At 42.4% G+C, this 19,937-nt stretch overlaps 1 protein-coding gene across 1 annotated transcript; it reads right to left on the reverse strand.

Moving 5' to 3' along the window:
* Positions 1–113: 113 nt before the first annotated feature.
* DHX57 (DExH-box helicase 57) lies at positions 114–19,621 on the reverse strand. The gene is made up of 23 exons (XM_009946419.2): positions 19,374–19,621; positions 18,552–18,704; positions 18,102–18,269; positions 16,565–17,376; positions 14,891–15,087; positions 14,629–14,750; positions 14,166–14,361; positions 13,296–13,420; positions 11,990–12,123; positions 10,463–10,517; positions 9,504–9,706; positions 8,348–8,464; positions 7,899–7,995; positions 6,517–6,690; positions 6,047–6,247; positions 4,966–5,242; positions 3,727–3,822; positions 3,544–3,627; positions 3,275–3,412; positions 2,382–2,456; positions 1,841–1,975; positions 644–844; positions 114–527 (listed from the first exon to the last, which is right to left on the reverse strand). Exons 1-23 carry the CDS (start codon positions 19,565–19,567, stop codon positions 384–386), a joined length of 4,098 nt encoding a protein of 1,365 aa, XP_009944721.2. The 5' UTR covers positions 19,568–19,621; the 3' UTR covers positions 114–383.
* Positions 19,622–19,937: the final 316 nt, after the last annotated feature.

Consider the following 19,937-nt stretch of genomic DNA (forward strand, 5'->3'; position numbering starts at 1 on the left):
GCCAGGTAGCAGGTATTTTTGTGACCAGAAAACACTATTGCCAGTGTGTAATGTCATGAGGGGAAAAAAAAAAAATAAAAAAAAAAATAAAAAAAAAATCATTTTACTTTCTTAGTTGGAAGTTTCTGTTCCTCCCGAAAGATTTGGCATTTTCCAGAGTGTAAGAGTAAGCCATCTTACTTTCAACAAGCAAGCTCTCTGCAAACGAATTAAAAAAAAAACCAAACTCAAACAATCCCAAAACCTGTCAATAGCACAGCTGTGAACTTCATCTTCCAGAGAGCAGTGCCATGTTTTAGGACAACAAATACATCACGACACTGATGTTACATGGTCTGTTCTCAGGCAGCAGCAGTGGGTCTTTGCAGAAAGCTGTTCTCACTTTACTGTGTGGTCACAAGCTTCACAATCATACCGATGATCTGAGATCTGCGGGGGCACATGCATAAATCCATGGTAGGATTCTTGATTTTATCCTGCAGCAGCTGGTCTAGTTCGCAGCGCAGCTCTTTCACCAGCTCGGCCACCTAATACACACGGTAAAACACAGAGGCGAGCAAAAAGCTCATGAATTGCATCTCCTGCATCTGAAACACAAGCACAGCTCTGCAGCACTCCCAGGACTATCCTGCCTTTCCCTTACCTGGTGAGAGGCAGCCACGAACCGTATCCATCCATCATCAAGAGAAATTACAAACTCGCCCTTCTGCAGCTGCATGTGAACCTGTCCACCTCCAAGCAGGACCAGCGGGTACACTGACACCATGCTGCAGTCTCGAATGAACACGCGGCTGGTCTTGATTTTCTCGTGATACACCAGGTAAGGGCTCTCAAAGTGCCTAGTCTGGGACACGTACACAACATTCTTGTTAAGGAAGTGCCATATCTCTTCCTACCTGCTCAGGCGAACGTGGGCCTGCCTGCCTCTTCCTCACAGGGCTCCCCTGCCTCTTCTACGGCTACAAAGAACAGCACATATACCTAAAATGCACCTGCATGACTAACAGGCTCTCCGACCCCTAAGAGCTGCCAGTTACCCCTTGCTCCTTCCCGCTTTGCGGTGAGCATGTGAGAAATCGGCTAGTTTGTTGATGTTACCTCAAGGCCCGATGTTCTCCATTCAATGCTAAGGACATTTTCATGTGCCCACTCCTTCAAAGCAAGAGTGATGAACAGTTCAAAGCCTTTAGAATCTAAATTATGTGGTTAATGATTAAAACCCCACTTTTTTAAAGCAACTAGTTTATATCCTGGAAAAACAATGAATCATCAAATATGAAGACAGATTTCACGAGACAAATATTACCATATATCACAGCAGAGAGAGAGGAGTTCTTATCTAAGCATTAGCTGGAATGGAAATTAACTTCAGAGATTGAGGACCCACAAAGAAACAAACCAGAGTGTGTCCCTGAATTATTTACCAATAAATAATATTTTGGCTGAAGAAACAAAGTCTGGGTAGGGGCAGTGGGGAGAAGTCATCTGCACTTGTGAAGGTGCATACAGTCTCAGTCAATACGGAGGAGAAGCCAGGGGAGCACTGCAACTGCAACATTTTTGCATGCAGCCTCCCAGACCCGGCTTAAGAAAACATGAACTGGGGGGTTACTGCATCTGCTAATTCCACTTCAGAGGCTGGAGTTCACCTGCGTGCCCAAGAGGACACTCTTAATGCAGGAACACATGGTTATTTACAATTCTAATGGGGACTGTTCAATCATGAAGATTTTTTTTTTTTAATGTCAATAGGGACGCTCACTGTAATCTCAACTGCTCAAGCAAAGGGATTTCTTTTATGAAAAGAGCATGCTCTCCAGAAAAAAAAAGGAATGCTGACCTGATAATTCACAGAGGAAGGGTGAATGTAAACATAACCATCATTTTTGGTAATGAACTTCAGCTCTTCTGCTTTTGGTTGCATCTTGACCGCTCCTGTACTGGTCTTCTGGTATTTGCCCTCTGGCTTTTTCACCTGTATGGTAAGATAAAAAGTTACAAAAATCTGCTGTACCAGAAAACCTTTTTAACTTATGTTTTGATTTTAGCAAAACCAAATTCTCAAGTAGTAATGTGTCACAAGACAGCTATTACACATCAGGTGCTGTCTTACCCTGACTGCTCGTTTGGAACCTCAGCCTTCTAAGAAGCTGCAATTTAAAGTAGCTTCTTAAGAACATCTGTTACACTAAAATCAGCCTGTAGGAACAGCAGTGGTCTCAATACAAACTGGGAGCTCAGCTGCCCAGCACTAAACACTTTACGTGGCAACCTTTGGCAACCTAAGCCAGGCTCAAGGCTGCCACAGTCAGCCCAGACTGGAAGCAGGCTGTGTGGATGTGCTAGAGAGCATAAGGGAAAATGAAAAAGCATTCTTTTACCTGGACAACATTGGGATACAGTGCAGCACACAACATAGCTGAGATCAGCTTGATGTTCTCTGCGTTCGAATTTGCCTGTGAAATCAATGCACACATTAGGTGTTCTACTGGTAAGTCCATAAAGGTAAAGCCCTGCTTCTGGAACAACTGAATTCCTGAAACTAGTTTACTTTTATAGCTGCACTGCTGTGCTTTATCAGGGAGGAGCAGTTACTGTTCCTAAGGTCTCAGGCTAGATCTGGGCTGTGGTCCCCCCACTGTCAATAGAGCAAGTTGGCCACAAACTACCTTGATGAAGTTTGTGCCAAACCTAATTGTTCCCTACCGTCTGGCTACAGAGTGTCTTGCCCTGGAGAGAAAGCAAGCCCAAGTTGTCCCAAAGCACAACTCTGTGATGACCAAACCCTTACCACCTCATCATGTAGCCCTAGGACATCTCTGGCTCTGGAGGTACTGCTTTCTGGAGATCATCCACAATGAAACAGATCACTGCCTGCTCCATAACGTAATTAGTTCTGTTCCCAAAATAAGGTCGGCGCTAATCTCAGCATTCAGCCCAGGTCATGAGTCAGATCAGTGCCTTTTCTGCCTCTCGCTGACATCTAACATGTCAAGGCAGCAGTGTTTCACTGTCTCAAAGGAGCAGGTTTCAGCTCACTTCTACAGCTGGGCTTGTTCTTTCTGGGCACACAAGGACTCCTGCAACTGAGGCTCATACCAGCACGTACGATGTACAGGGAGGAAAAACAGAGCGGGTAGGAGGTGACTGTTGCCAGTGTGAAATTACAAAGCCAGGCTGTGGCAAGCAGCCCACCAGTATAGAGCCCGCCTGGCACTCAGGTCAAATGAAAAACCACAGCATTGTTTTGGAGCACCGAAACACTGTGAATTACCTCTTCTCCTGTGGCATCCAGCACGCCATCGCCTCCTTGGGACCACTTCTTCTCGATGTCCCTGGCTCTTAACCCCTCCTTCACAAACCCAATGTCAGAAAGCAGTTCTGTGAACTGCCGTTTCAGACTGGCGATTTCCTACAAACAGACAAAGGACTGTAATGGTGCCACACTGAGCGAGAAAAGTCTTCACCCGTTGCTTATTTTTGTCACTGGGGCTCTGTCAGTGTCTCAACCAGTCCCTGTGCAAGATCAAAAAACTGACTTACCTGAAGAACTCTTCCTGACAAAAAGTTCTCCCTGCAGTAGTTGTAGCTTGCTTGAGAGCCCTCTTTGATACTTAAACTCCATCCCTGTTTGAAAGGATGAGAGGAAACCTTTAATAAAATATTTCAGCTTGAATTTGAAGCACATCACAAACCTCTGAGAGAGGCTACTGAATTTTAGCTCACCTTGTAGGCCTGGAGAAGAGCCAGGTAGTCGCTGTTTCCCACTGCAAACTCCAGCTTCTTTTTGTTTGCTTCTTCCCTTTTATCCCATGGTGACACCTGGACAGGCAGTAACAGATTAAGCATGTTCTTCCCCTCATAACTCAGACAAGCCATTGCGAGAGCTGCATGGCACATGCAGCAGCTCGCATATTTTCTCCATGGATGACAGAAAATACAAGGCATTCAAAAATGCCTAGACAACAGCAGAGCACCTAAGCCCACTGGCCTATCTAACCACAAGAGGTCCAAAGGTAAATTTGTGACTGAGCAGCTCACAGAAAAGATTTCATTTTGGGCAGACACTTCTGCAGCTGCAGAATGCCAAGATCCATGAAAAACACCACCTGACAAATTAATGCAAGTTAATGGAGCTGAAGCTCCAATGGGAATGCCTATAATAGAGAAAAGCACAGCAAGCCTAAAATCCACTTGGGTCTCAGAAAGAGAGAGAATGTGATAGTAACTTAGGACATTCAAAAAGCTGAATTTAAATTATTCTAGAACTCCACATAGAAGCTTACAGCACCCCAAGTCAAAATGCTGTAGGAAATGCCCAATAAGCATATGGAAAACAATATGCACTTAAATAACTAGAACAATCTGTTTCCAGTTCTTTCACAGCTATCCTCAATAGAAACTATTTGCACAACTAACGATAGCAAGCAAAACTTCAAGAAAGTCTTGACTTTTCATGCTAGTTTGTACATTGCAGTAGAAGATTAACAACAATAAGAGCACTGGTAAGTACAGCAGCTGATTCAAAAAACATAAGCGAAAGTGAACACACAAACGGAGATCCAAACTGAACTCTGCATTCACAGCTCAGACATGTCAATGTCATAATTTTCACTGTTTCATAATTATATCCAACTGCTTCTTATATTACCATTGATTTTCAATTTTTACACCAAATTTGGACAAAATGGACTGGCTGTACGTCTCAGTTCAAATTAAAACTAATACTCATTCTGTTTCTAACTGTTCACTCATAAATAACATCCCTGTTGCTGCTGCATGGTTTTGGTCTTCTGCTTATAACTGGACTTCTTGTAACAAGCACTGCATTGACATATAAACGCTGTAAGCTAAAAAGGAGAATTAAAATACTCAAATGTAGTACGCTGCACATTACCACAGCATTTTGCTGCTGCATGAAAACACACCGCTTCCAAAGTGGGATGCGCAGTGAAGAAAACTTACAAAAGGTGACTTAAAGGCCAGACTGGCTGCAATAGTCAGGGCAGGATCCAGGCAGCGGAAGATGGCGCCAAACAGCATTAACTTGCCAATCCTGACATCAACAGGCAGAGAAGCCAAGTGATATCCCAGAGGGGTGAGCTTTTCGTCTGGAGTTAATGCTCCCAAGTCTTGTAGTCGTAGTTTTGATGCTCGCAAAGACTCAGTTCTAGGGGGCTCAATTAGTCGTGATAAGACAGAGTGAAGGCTCTGTGCAGAAAACATCTCCAGAATCTTAATTCTTAAGGAGGGGAAAAAAATAAAAAGGAAAAAAGAAAGAAAGAAAAAGTAGCTTAGTTCCAAACACAGGACAAAAAAGCAAGCTTTTAGAAAAAACAAAACCAACCCAACAGAAAATAAGCTTCTAAGACCACGCTCCCTAGAATTGGGCCTGTAACGTGCATTTCAAGTCAGGAAGCAATGTGAAATAATAGCTGGGGGGCAGTGTACCTCATCCAACCTCACGGAGTCCATTAGAACAGACTCCTCTTTAGCACACTAGGGTTTAAAATAAAGTTTTTACCATTAAAAAAAAAAAAATTGTGTTGTTTTGTTTTCCTTTTTGTACAAAAGGATGCACAGTGTGTGGCAGGGACAGAAGGGCCTCTTCATTCAGTATTGTGCTTGATCCAGGTTGTGGCTTCACTGCACTATGCTGCACAGAAACACCACAGGAAAGTTTACAGTGTAGAGGGACAAATATCTACCATGGGTCTGGAGTACAGGAATGCAACTGTCTTCTCCAATGATGACAGATCGGAGAGATGTATCTTTTTTCCTAGGATCAGAAGAGAGCTAAGGAATGTGAAGAAGGACAGAGAGAATTGGTGGAGGTTGCCATTGCGGGGGGCTCTGGATGGAGAGGCAATGTGATAGTAAAATGAAAGCAACCCGTCAACAGAGCCTTAGATCTTCAGAACAAGTTTCTTGGTTTCACAATGTGTCAAAACACTGAGGAAACTACGGCATTCTAGGTGCTCTGTGCAGTGGAGGAAGGACATTCTGCACACTGGCTTTTTCAGGCAATACATCAACAGCAGCTCACCTTAGACAAAGCTGCTCCAAGGGCACTCTTTGTATTTCTGGTAACTGCTGTTTTATAAGCTGATGGTTATAGTGATGGCTACTGAAAAGATGAAAGCAGACACCGGAGGCTACACGGCCTGCTCGGCCTTTCCTTTGCAGAGCGCTGGCCTTGGACACAAATGTGTCTTCTAGACTTTCCATTCCTTTGCTTGGGTCGTACCTACAGGAGAACAAGCAACAGGCTTGTATTCACGAGTGCAGAGTGAATAGGCTTGTCAAGCAGGCAGACGCTACCAACTTCTGTACGGACACAATTCCCACCCCTGCAGTTGGATCTGAGTCTAGACTGGCCTCCTCCACCTTGTGGCAACTTTCTGCAGAACAAGTTCCTTCAAGCTTTCCCCAGCTCTTTGGAAAGCTGAAGTAGGCAGCTCATAGCAACAGAGCAGTTTCCCAGATCACAAAGCTCTGAGGAATGAATCTCAGTACCTTTTCTCTTTCATTTTTCCAGAATCAATCACATAGACCACATCATCAATGGTGACAGATGTTTCCGCAATGTTTGTAGAGATGATGATTTTGATAACTCCTGCAGGAGGCCTGAGGAACACAGACTGCTGTTCTTCACTAGACAGTGAAGAATGAAGCGGATAAACAACACACCTGGAAGGACAATATGACAGCATGCTCAGTGCATCTCCAGCCTTTTCTCTCTTGGGAACAAACCGCCTGCACACACTTTTGCCTCGCTAGTACTAGATACTGCCCACAGCCATTCAGAGCGATATAAAACCAGCAAACCTCTCTGCCATATCACCTTTAAGACACAGAATCATAGTATCATTTACGTTGGAAAAGACCTTTCAGATAGTCAAGTCCAACCGTTAACCCAGCACTGCCAAATCCACCACTAAACCAAGTCACTAAGCACCACGTCTACGTTTTAAGTACCTCCAGGGATGGCAACTCAACCACTTCCCTGGGCAGCCTGTTCCAGTCTTGATAACCCTTTTGGTGAAGAAATTGGCACAACTTGAGGCCATTTCCTCTTGTCCTATCACTTGTTAGTCGAGAAAAGAGACCGACCCCCACCTCCCTACAACCTCCTTTCAGGTAGTTATTTTTCTCCAGACTCTTCACCAGCTTTGTTGCCCTTCTCTGGACACGCTCCAGCACCTCAATGTCTTTCTGGTAGCGAGGGACCCGAAACTGCACATAGCATTCAAGGTGCGGCCTCACCAGTGCCGAGTATAGGGGCACAATCATTTCCCTAGTTCTGCTGGCCGCACTATTTCTGATACGTGTTTTATGGAAAGGTAGAGAAGTTTACAGAAGGGAGAAGTCTCAATACACAGTTGAGCAGAAATTCTGCCTCTTTTGAAGAGTCTAGAATCTACCATTTATAACACCAGACTGGAAGAAATCACTCCAGCTAACCTTGCCATGGACATCTGTGTAAAAACTGTTTAGTAAGGAGATCTAATTACATCTCCATGTAACAATCTAAGGCCAAATGCAGCCACAACTGAATGTGTCTCAGCAAACATTCTCAAACAGAGGAAGGGCTGAGGTGAAGTTTTCAACAGTCCACTGGATTATGCAGAGCACAAAATGCAGAACACTTATCACTAGGGTCTCTGAGAACTTCAACAACTACCATTCCTGAGTTCAGGAGAAAAAAAACCAGAAAGAGCAAGCCAATAAGACAGTAGAAAAGGAATTATCCTGACTGGATTTGAGGCTTTCTTATCACAAGTGGTCTCACACATTTAATAACTTTCATTTATCCCTGGATAAAGGCAGGTGCTGTGCAGGAAGCTACTCTTTATTCATGAGTAAAGACCAATAGTTTCGGAACTTTTCTGCCTTACCTCTTGCTGTGCCTGTTATTAAAAAGAGCATTACACTGGAGCTGCTCATAAAGCATCTTGATTTCTGCTAGACCAGGCAAAAATATCAACACAGCACCTACATACATAGATTTAAAAAAAAAAAATCAAACATAAAAATCACTCAACAGAAAGGACAGCTTGATGTTTTTATCAACCTGCAGAAGACCCAAGTCAAAACTCCAGCTCTGTTTTGCAATTATCGTGCAAAAAACTACACATGCTGCAACAGTCCCTCACCAAAGACTTTCCAAAGTAGACAATTCTATCACCTTCCCCATCCCACATATATCAGGGGCTCAGGTAGAACTTCATATTTTTCAAAAACTACAGAAACTCTGCATGCAAAACATTAGCCACTTCAGGCTGTCTATAAGCACACAGCCTCCACAAATCTACTTTTGTTTAACTCTCAAGGACAATGAAATTACCTGGGGGGTATGAATGTCTGCCAGCAACTATCCACTCCAGCAAGGCTTCAATTAATTCAAGGTTAACTTTGTCCAAGTCCATGACAAACATTGTTTTCAACACTGTCTTGTTAACCCCTGGGGAAAAAAGATGTAACACACACAGAGTATGTCCAACTCTTGTAAAAAACATCTTTCAGGTGCGTTGAATCAGTGTGGCTGCACAACCGACCACACCTTGGTTTAAACAGCATCTGGCTTAGACCAGACAGAGGTAGCTCTGTAAGTGACTCAATGCGTCACATTCCCCCTTCCATGATTTCCTCTGTTTCAGCTCTTCCCTTCCTTTCTCATGCCTTACTGGGGCTCATGCCTGCCCTGTGCACAGCCTAGACCAGGATCCATCGACTAGCAGAACGACATGTGCACATACCAGTGGCAAGAGGAGCCAAAAGCCTTTGTATGGCCACCTACCTCCAGGCGTACCTTCCCAAGCTCTCTCTTCTCCCTTCCAATGTTTCTTACACCAACTCAAAAAGACACCTAGATTCCCTTGCTCTCTGACATCATAACTAACTGTCTAGCAGGAATCTGAAGCTTGTAAGCAATGACTCTCACTCACACCACTGTGGAGCTCACCCTAAGGGTGTGCAGGGAGGAACCCTTTAGGACTAAGGACAAGGATTTTGACAATGACAGAGTGGGAAGTTCACGGAAAAGTCACAGAGTGACTGAATTTCTCAAGGAAGGCCTGTCACGCTGATGTGACCTCCTTGAAGCGGGCAGATACATGCTGTGCTTTAAGTAAAGCTGCTCCAGCAATAACAGATACAGGGAAGAAAGTGTATCTGAAAAGGCATGGAAACAGACAGGAGCTGAAAACTGTCCATTTTCAGATGCTAAGAACTGTTTTCAGCCAAGATGTTTGTTCTAGTTTAAGAGAACAATGGGCGCTCTTTTATTTTTTGGCGGGGGGGGGGGGGGGTTGGTTGGTTGGTTGTTTTTTTCAAGCTGGCAGGAGGTTTCTGATCGCCTGTAGAGCAGTGACCTGCTTAACTTCACAAGTACGAAACTCTGAATTATACAGATGCATCCAACCTACAATATTATATGCTAACATACCATGTTGGCTGGCAAACGTTATACGGCAATTTATCAGATTTAAGCAGCAGCTCACCTTTATATCGTGCAAGAAGCTGCTTCAGAGTTAATTTTTGGTCTGGGTCTGAATCTCTGACAACTGTGTCACTGCCTTCCAGAATGCCAGCACGCCTCAGGTCCTCCTCTACTTCTTCAAATGCAGTTCTTTTGTGTCTTCCATTTTGTTTATTTTCTTGCTTTGTCTTGCGCCTGTAGGGACTACTGTCCTCTAAAACATACCTGAACAGCAGAAGAACATTTAGTGGCGTGGAAAGAAGCCAAACAGTCTCATCCTAGTGATTAGCTACAGAGATAGGCTATCAAAAGTATATGTAAATCTGAGAGGAGCTTTGTATAAGTGGGTTGTAAAACCACAGACAGTATCAAGGTCAGGTGTCCTTCAATACTGGGATGTTAGTCTTTTAAAAGCTGTGATGTGAAAGGCTAGGACAGCAAACTTGATCTTGACAGCTAAGTGGGCAGCTCAGAGCAACGATCCGCAAGAAATTTGTAATAGCTGATCAATTTACTACCTGGAATATCTGAGCTGCTGTGACCCTCCAGACCACAAATGGTAAGAGGAATCTGGTGCCGGAGCTGCAAGGTAGGGCTTACAAAAAAGTATCCTGCATTTTTCACCTTCAGTGCTGAAATCGGCCTTCAAATTTCTTTGGCTTGACAACGTCTAACCACCACTGACACAAGCAAAGCACAAGCACTGACAGACAAACTCTTCATGGCAAAGCTCACCTTCTTGAGTATTTATGTGCTATCTAACGCAGAAAGGCTTGTTTTGGCATGAGATCCTAGACCCCACTGCAGTATAACAAGTATGGTTTAAAGTCAGTGCTTTAGTGTAACACCCAAGACTGCAGTGATGGGGGAGATTTGAGAGGATTTCATTTTTAAATCTATGCACAAAACTACTGCAGTCTCAAGGTCAATAGTGCAACCTCAAAGGCCAAATACATATGAGAAAGTTTGGCAATTTCATACCTTGTCATTGCAATCACATCTTCCAGAAAAAACTGATCCACAGGAAATGTTCGACCTAAAGGGAAACATGAGAATAAATCCATGTGCCACACAACATGCAGAAAAGATGAAAAAGACAGAAGATGGTTATCATTTCACACAGGTTATCACGTCATACACTGGCATCCTGGGTTGAGCTAAAACAGAACTAATTCTGTTCAGTGATTTTACTTTTCAGTTAAGTCTCTTCTAAGTAACTGCACTTTCTGAAATCAACAGCATGTTTTTCCAGACAGTGTCTGCTTCTAGCAGTGATAACACTTGATGTTTATAGTTAATGACAAGGAAGAACAGTATGCAGGAAAGCTCTTGCTTCTATAGCGACAGAGGTCACTGCTAAATCTTGTACTCTGTGTTGGGACATCGTAAGTGAAAAGGGTCACAAGCATGTAAAAGGTTGCACTTGCAGGGAGGAGCGAACCGGACAGGTGACCCAAACCTGATCAACCAAGAATTCAATCCCATACACATCATATCCAGTAGAAAGCTGAGAGATCATGAGGGTCAAGCTCTCTTCTTTGATGGCCAACATCTGAGGAGGACTGCGTCTATTCTTCTGTCTGCAATCCCGATCCGTGCATCCCTGAACCCAGCAACTGCATCCCGTCTGCTGCTGAGTCCAGCCTGGGACTTCCCAGTGCCAGCCCTGCAGCACCAGTGGTGACATACTGTCATCAGGTGGGTTGGGTTCAGTATTGGTTTTGTATATATTTCCTTATTCTATTATTACCTTTTCTTTTATTGTTATGGTTTCATTAAAGCTCTTTTAGTTTTCTTTTCCAAACCGTAAGTCTCTCTTCCTTGTTCAGGTAACTCTTTCTCTCCCCTTTCCCCTTCTGGGAGAGGAGAGGGTTTAATAGACAGCATCTGCCACTCATTAGTGGCTGGCCCAGCCTCAATTCTCAACAACTGGCTTCACAGCTCTCATCTACACTGCACTCTTCAACACAATTTCCGTCCAGGACAAACAGTGGATGTTTTCCAGGCATGGTCTGGTAACATGCACTTACAGAGTCAGAGAAGGTCTAATGATACACTTACAGAACATATCCATGAGGCTACATGTTTCTGTCACACTCTATGTAATAACTCAGCAATTTAAGACACATGTGGCTAAATGTGTACACATCCAGCTGTATCCTCTCACTGCTTCTTTTCACAAGGATAGAGAAGAGTCTTCAGCTGCAGTGAAAGTAGCTCAGGGAACCATGTCATGCATGCCATGTCATTCTTCTCTTTTGGGAAAGAAAATTCTGCTGGTTTAGAGACAGCACAAAAAAGGCTCCATATCCAAGACTTCTCTCTCCTAAATCTCATTGCTCTTTTCTTCTAAGCCCTTGGAATCACAGCCCTCGTATAAATCCTCATCTTAACACTTCACAAATTAGCCCTTTGCATTGAATTGAGAAACATTGCACAAGCAGAAATACTGAAAAGAAACACCTAAACCATTGAATGTACAAGATAATAAAAATAAATAATTTTCACCTGGTATGTTAATAATTGGACAGGAGTGAAAATATTGAGAAAACAGCTCTGCATTCAAGGTGGCACTCATTAGTATAATGCGCAGGTCTGGCCTCTGAACCATTATATCCTTCAAAACCAGTAGCAAGAAGTCACTGAAGAAAACAAGCAAAAAGACATTTGAATTTCTTCAGTGTTAACTTTCAGAGTCTCTTTTTTTTTCCCCCCATTCTGTCCACCTTCCTGGTGTTTTCAATAGCACAGTGATACCATCACAAACCCATGAGTTTCTCAGAACGGCTGGAGGCTAATAAAGCAGTAAATTAATGGAAGGCAATCTGCTTACTTTTTGGTTGTCCCTTACTAGAGTGTCTGGATTACTTGGCAAATTCATTTAAGCAACAAAAAGCTCTAGCTACTTTATAAATTAATGATATTAATGACAACACAAGAATATCAGATAACAAATTCACTCCAAGTAACAGATGAGTCCTTTCTGCTTCTCTTCCTTACTGGAAGAGTTATTCAAACTTACTCATGCTTCTCTGCTCACTGTATTCTTCCCTACGTATTTATAGCTTCTGTGGCATGCCTAGAAGATTGATTTGAAGTGATTTTAGGTGAGAAGGAAGAAGAATCTTTGAGAGACACAAGCCCTTTTATGAGGCTAAAACATAATCTGAGCTGTAGAATAATGGGTCACAATCAAAGCCTCCTGGAAACCCACTGTGTTGTAGTATTTCACAATGAAAACATCAAAGAAAAGGATCCTTGCCACTTAGTTTACAGAAATACTGACAGGCATTATCTTTTGCCTTGCATGAGCAGGTAATTGCAGCAAAAGTGCAGGAGGCTGGAGCAGGATAGGATGAGACTGTCTAGAACCAGGAAAATCTACAAACTGGAAAAAAACATGAGCACTTGTCCTTTGCAGGTGCTCTGCTGAAGCCTGCATCAGGAGAAATAGTTCCCAAAAGGTCATGTGAAGAATTAGGATATTTGGTAAAAGCTGAAACAAGGGAAGAATAAGAACTAGACAACTGTGGTTAAAAAGTTACTTAACCCTCCAGCCCCACCCGAAACCTCTTCTCAACACCACTGCAATGTGACGGCAGATTGGAGGCATAGAAATTCAAGACAGACATGCTTTCTTTGCAAGCTGCTTCAACACAACCTCCTACCACTCAAAGACAAGAACCTAAACCCAGCCTCCTTCTGCCATCCCACGTTACTACCACAGGATCAACAAGTCCGACTTCAGTTACTTGCACCTTAGTCACCTTTGATTATGTTTCTTCATTTGTTTATGGGATAAGAGCTTATTTACCTTTCTTCAGTTCTTTCGTGAACTTCATCAACAATAACATGTGTGATTCCCTGCAAAGTCAGATCTCCTTCCAGCCTTCTCAACAGCACACCAGTAGTGCAGTACAAAAGTCTGGTAGCTGAGGACTTGAACGGTAAGACAAAGCATTCAGTTGACTTTGTGCAACTTAACACGGTGCAAAGAGAGCATGTGTTGCTGTAAAGCATTCAGTTTCAGCCAAATGCCAGGTTTGACAGAAAGGGAACGAGCAATCCCTGCTGGAAATGGGCTGAACGACTTTTCTTTTGCAATTAAAACTTGAGAACATCTGCTTCTGACTAAGGGTCACTGATATCTATAAGGGGTAAACAAAAAATCTGAACTGTTTTTCCTGTGGAAGTGGCTTTCTGATAAAGAGCTCGGATCTCGAGCCCTAGAAAGATTTAGTGAATCTCTTTTTTAACATAGTTCTTGGAAAAAGCAATCAGCTGAAACTAGACAAAATTTTGCTTCCAAGACAGCAGTTTGAATTCAACCCCGCCCCCAGCTGAGTGAAGCTGTACCCTTCAATCTCCACTTGGGAGACAAGTGGAAATGAAGTCAGTAGCCTTCCAGAGGACAGAACTATTGCTCATACTCTCAGACCCTTTCGTCTGTTTCAACAGAAAGCAAAACAACCATACAAGACATAGTATTGCACTCTCATTCTGTAAAGTGGACTGTGCAACTCAACAGGAATTACACAACACATTTCATAATATAAAATATAGGTGATACAGACTTGCCTATCTCACTGTATGGCAGATACAGGGCAGAGATTCTGTATGCTAGAGAAGTACTAAGCATATTTTAATAGAACTAAATGAAAACCAACGAGCAAAGCATATATACCTTTACACTTTCCAGACGGATCTGATATCCAACAGTGAGTCCAATCCTCTCTGTTCTTTCTTTGGCTACACGTTCAGCCACAGAAATGGCAGAGATCCTGCGAGGCTGAGTGCAGATAATATTTGCAACTCTGCTTGGAGATTCTTGCAATGAAGCATCCAAAATAAACTGAGGAATCTGAGTGGTTTTCCCACACCTGCACAATAAAATCAGGAATTAATTAAAAAAAAAAAAGCCCATACAAACCCAACACCTTCCATCCATGTAAATTAAGAGGACTGCATTCCACTTGAAATTTGCTTGGTTTCATTCGTGTCATCCTTCACACAAAGTTCACCTAGGACTGCTGTCACTGATCACAGATGGTCCACGACCCTAACCTTTTCAGCATATGGATACATATTTCACATTCTTCTGTGTACACTTTGATACACGAAAGCTGTATGTGCAATCACACTCTTACCCTGTCATGCCGCTCACAACAAGAACTTGGTGGCTCTTCAGCAAATCAAGAATCGTTTCTCTCTCTTGCCATGCAGGGAGCTTCTGTCTTTCATACAACAGGGACTGGAAGTGCCTAGAAGACTGATGCACAAAAATGGACGGCATGGCAGTAAGAACACCATGGGAGTGCGACAGAGCTATTTGAAACAGCAGCCTGTGGCTTAGATATTTATTTCTCTAAAGTAAGCATGAAAACAGATACTCTGCTCTGTACATTATACCTTTTTCAGCCGAAATTGTGTGCAGATTTTAACATTTTCGTTATACAAGGACTTTGCCTGCACATCATACTTTTTGGAAAGCTTTTTCCTGAGGTTCACGTAACTCTCATTCTCCACAACAACTTGTTCAGGCTCATCTTCCTCCTCCTCGTCTTCTGTCACTTCCTCTTCTTCCTGAGGCTCTGACACTGTTGAGGCTTGAGGCAGAGAATGTTCAGTTAGATATTCTTGTTACTAAGGAACAGGACCTCATCAGCACTGCAGAAGGGAGACACATATTCCAGGAGCTTTCTCAACAAAGAACCTTGTCACACTGGAGCCGAGGGTCTGCAGGACTCTTTTTGACATCCATTTAGTTCCAACACTACCAGCAAACCTTCCCTCACCCATCAAACAAACCATAACTTCTTTAGCTCCAACCCGCATGTCATTACCCCTGCACCAGCCATATGCTCTGCCACACCATGGTCTGGGCACCAACACGGTGAACCCAATTGGTAACCGGTTTGCCTTCCTGTACACTTTTCATGTGTCTCAGCTCCCCTCTCCAACTCACCACACAACCACTTCTACGGAGCACAAGACTGTGATGGTAGCACCAGCTTAAATGAATTAAAACTACACTGTAACATCAAGTGTTAAGCCATTGCCAAGTACTTTTAAACCAAGGCTGAGACTGGATCAGGTACTTTCGTGCCTACTGCCTATCAACTGAATTGGGATTTGCTCAGACAGTGAAAGCCAGCTCTCTAAAGTTTTAATGCTACATTTATCTAAACAAGTTTTTCTATAACATAAGGAAGATTGTAGAACATAAGGAAGATTATTTGGAATCTCTGATTTGAACTTCTGGAACAAAGCCGTCCTTCTGTGTAGCTGTTAAAAAAAGGGAATAATTTGTTTTACTGTAACAAAAAAATAGGCTATCACTCTAAAAGGTGCTCTAAAATGTGATACAGTTGTTCTTGAAACTCTCTTGAAGAACGTTTGCCTGAGATAAAACAGTTTTGGAATTGAGAGCTCGAAGGTCATCAATGCCAGGGAATTGCTGTCACCCTGCTGTAAGTGGGACAGCCTCTACCCTCCCTCTGTGAAATCAACCTAGTTGCACTTGCATGCAAAAAGAGGGATACCTTGAACAACATTCCAGTACCACTTGCAGCATTTACTTAGCTTTATATCCACCTTTACAAAATTAATTTTGAGGAGGGGTTGGTAATTTTAAGTATTTCTTTTTGTAAAAAAGATCAATTCAAAAGAATTGATGAGCAGCAGATGCACCGAAGCTTGCAAACAATCTTCCTTGTTCCCTTCCAAGCACACTTCTCTGGTCAACTTTGGTGAGCTCATACCACATCTCTCAATGGGTTTTCATTGATTGCTTGGCAATAAGCATCATTCACTGTGCCAGGCCAAACTCATTAGCTCTGTGCTCCTTTAACTCACTTCTTGCCAGCAGAAAAACCTCTCTGCTGCAGCTTTATTATGGAAGGGATTTCCTGAGGCATAGGCAGATTATGGATCTGGCTCAACACATAATCTTAATCTCCAAAAACAGATTTGGAACAGATGCCTGAATTGGGCTCTCTGCCTTCTCCCTCTCATTTTTTATTTTTTTTTTAAATCTTTTTGACTGTTCTTAGCCCAGAAACCATAGAGGGAAATCTGGTGTACCTTCGCACATTCGATTTGAACCAGATGTACTCTCTGTCTGTAGCTTTACCGAAGGCGTTGCCAGCAGGGACACAGGAGGAACACTATACTTGTGGTGAGTATTTTTAAGTAACTCGCTTATTTCAAATTCATCTTCCAAGCAAGTCACTAAGGTGTACACCACTGGTTCATTAGCCTCTGCAGCTATCAAGGCCTTTCCAAAGAGGAACTCAGCAACGTGCAGACGACAAGCACGAGGTAGATTCTCATCGGTGGAATAAAATGCCACAAGAGGTGCCTGAAGTGGATATTTGTTTTCTTCAGGAAATCTTACTTCAAGTTCATATATGGGACCATCACCATTAGGTCTGAGATGAGAATCATCTACAGAGTTCCTGGCTGGTTTTAGTGGGTGTTTTGGAGGGAATTCATGTCCAAATCTGCATTTTGAACCAAACCTGCAGCCTCCTTGGAGATAAAATTTACATATTTCCTTTGAAGTCTGCTTTGCTGTGTCCCTACTACAACCATCCTTTTGTTTAGATTTGCTGAGCCTGTTTGCTAGGTAGCCCAATTCCAAACTAAAAGTCCAAACACGGTTTTGAATTCTTTCTACAAATTTTTCTCCATAGATTGACCGGAGGGCAAAAGCCTCTTCTTGTCTCTGTTCTAAACATTCTTCTTGACTGGCTTCAGCAGCTGCTGAAGAAACTTGCATCTTCTCTCCGTATCTTTCAGTAAAGCACTGCCACAGCAAATACTCCAAGGATGCCCCAATATTACCATTGCAGGATCTCAGCACTGTCCTACAATGCTCAATGTCAAAACCGTACCTGCAACAAAACAGAGACAACATGGCAATAGGTGAGTGATAGAGACTTGCATGAAGCAAAATAACCACAGATCTGCTTGATCAGGCTTACAATAAGGAAGCATGCACGGCATGAGATACTATCACTACTACTGGGGGAAAAAAACCCACACCAAAATATTTATGCCACTTCAAATGAGAGTGGCAGGCAGCAATGTGCTGTCTGTGAATGCCAGTCTGTTGTTTATAAGGTGACAAATTAGTTTATGTAGCAACTATCTCACACCTCAGAATGCAGCACATAATAGTGACAAGATTTTAATTTCCCAGTTGAACTATATAAATTAAACTCTTCAGAGTCCTCTCGATATGAAACACTCTTGAAGAAAGCAAAAATATTTAATAAATGCTCATATCTGAGCAAAATGGATGAAGAACACTTACAGGGTTTTGAAACATTACCTACCTGGAAGAAACATACATATAACACCAGTGCCCCCTGAGCTTTCCCAATACCTCTTTCACTGTCTTGGAGAAACTGAAAACTTCACTGAAAAAAAGGCTGGAGAGATTTATTTTCATAAAACCATTATTTTAAAGTCACCTAGTTGAGGATTACATTTGTAGGAGATACAAACTCATCAGTTCTGCACATAGAACTTCCCTGGAGTTAAGAAGTTGTCCAAGCGCTAAGAGCTCACAGTATCCAGACTGATGATTTACCCCTTCAGGATACAAATTACTTACCTGGAGAGTTTGTGCACAGCAAACGAAGACACTTCACTTTCCACAATTCTGTGCTCATCTGCCTCAGCAGATGACCTTGGTATTATGTCAGAAACTTCCTGATCTGTTGACCAGCACTGTTCATCATCAAGGCAATCAGGTTCATCATCTTCACCACAACCAGCTAATCTGACAAAAAGAGTTATCAAATTAAAATTATAAAAAAATACACTGTTGAGTAGACACAAAACTCTGCCTCTGCAGTTTCAAATCCTCCATTTAAATGGAGGATTCTGCTACCTCTTCCCTAGAGTTAATATTGTAGAAGAACAAAGCAGACTCAAAACCACAGGATTTGAGATCAAATTAAAAGTTAAGGGAAAAAAGAATACGGTTTTCATTTCTACCAGTGTGACTGTTAAAGCATGCTCATCTAGAAGAGCTAGAAGTAGTGCCTCTGTTTAAACTAACTCTGATTCGGGAGCCAGCTCCTGTCCTTGAAGCTCTTGAAGAAGTTCTTTCACTCTTCTCTGATTCTCCGATGTCATGTGTATGGTCTGCAGAGGCATTCTAGCTTCAGGTCTCTGTTTCATTTGCCCTTCTCTTCTGGCAGGCGCATTTGATCTAAAAATTAAAATAGAACACAACTTATTTGCGTGGCTCAAATGGTCTTGACTGAATTGAGATGTGTTAGGACCCAACCGTGCATTTCAAAACAGGAAAACCAAAATAAGACAAGGCCATCACCTAAGGATTACTAAGTTGGGTTCATCCTTACACGACCAGGATGTGTGTGTCTGAGCACACACACGCACACATATATGTATTTTACGCTATGTCAAATCCAAAGTGATTTAATAAACACTTTGCTAAGTAAAGCTGTTCTTAGACTACAGTACAACCACATATTTCTAAGCTAGATTGGTCAGAATACATTCAGAATACTGAATCGATTCTAAATTGCTTATTTACCAAGGCTCAGCTTCTGCTTTGTAATACACAAAACCGAAAATCCTGTGTTTATTAGTGTCTTCTGAACAAAGATGTTCTGAAATTACTTTACGACCAAAGAAGAAAATAAGAGTTCTAGTCTTTTTTTTTTTTTTTTTAAAAAAAAAGCTTTCCTAGCTGTAAAATGTTAAAAATGATTACCTAAAAAGACATGTAAAAACTGCTTCATACTGAAACAGCTTCATCAGCCCTTCACCCTTCTGTATATTCAAAGATGTCCAAAAACCAGCCCCAAAGTATCCCAAACATCTGTATGCTAACCACCCAAATTAACAGAAAGACCTGGATTCCAGTCTTGGTTCCTCGAAAACACAAAAATCATCTCCATCATCCCAAATTTTGGCTGAACATTTCCTATTTCCACCAAGTTGAGACTTGTTTGAATGGCCTCTGCCACTTCCTCCTCTTCCGCTGCCTCCTCTCCCTCTTCCTCCTCCTCTGTTGGGCTTTCCTCTTTTCCTCCCTGCTGAACTCATGTTCTGTGGCTGACGAAGGGGAAAAAAATAGCTCTTAGTTATGAAGATGGTTTAGCACATTGCAAATGTGGGCACACACTACATTATTTGTTTTTCCACGTGACAAGAGAAGGTACCCTCCAAAACTGCAGCTAATTATCCATATGTTGGTGTCTTTGTACACACCTGAAGCAAAGTACATTCTTTTAGAATACTGTTAAACGGATTCTGTGGTTTCAGAAAATAAAATACTCCTCACAGCTGTTCAGTCAAAACCTGCAGGATTTCTGGTAAAAGGATGAGCCTACCAGCAGTGCTGCTTAGCCTGGGAGCTCCAGTTCTGCCACTCTGATGGAATATTCTTGAACATGGGAGACCAAAGGACAAACCT

Source organism: Leptosomus discolor, chromosome 2, assembly GCF_034619465.1.
Source record: "Leptosomus discolor isolate bLepDis1 chromosome 2, bLepDis1.hap2, whole genome shotgun sequence".
Classification (NCBI taxonomy): domain Eukaryota; kingdom Metazoa; phylum Chordata; class Aves; order Leptosomiformes; family Leptosomidae; genus Leptosomus; species Leptosomus discolor.

Excerpts from the sequence above, each read along its gene's own strand:
- DHX57 (XM_009946419.2), bottom strand. The coding sequence starts at position 19,567 with ATGAGTTCAGCAGGGAGGAAAAGAGGAAAGCCCAACAGAGGAGGAGGA. Across the intron at positions 6,691-7,898 it reads AATAACAGGCACAGCAAGAG|GTGTGTTGTTTATCCGCTTC; the intron begins GTAAGGCAGAAA and ends TTGTCCTTCCAG. Across the intron at positions 528-643 it reads TCGTGGCTGCCTCTCACCAG|GTGGCCGAGCTGGTGAAAGA; the intron begins GTAAGGGAAAGG and ends CGTGTGTATTAG.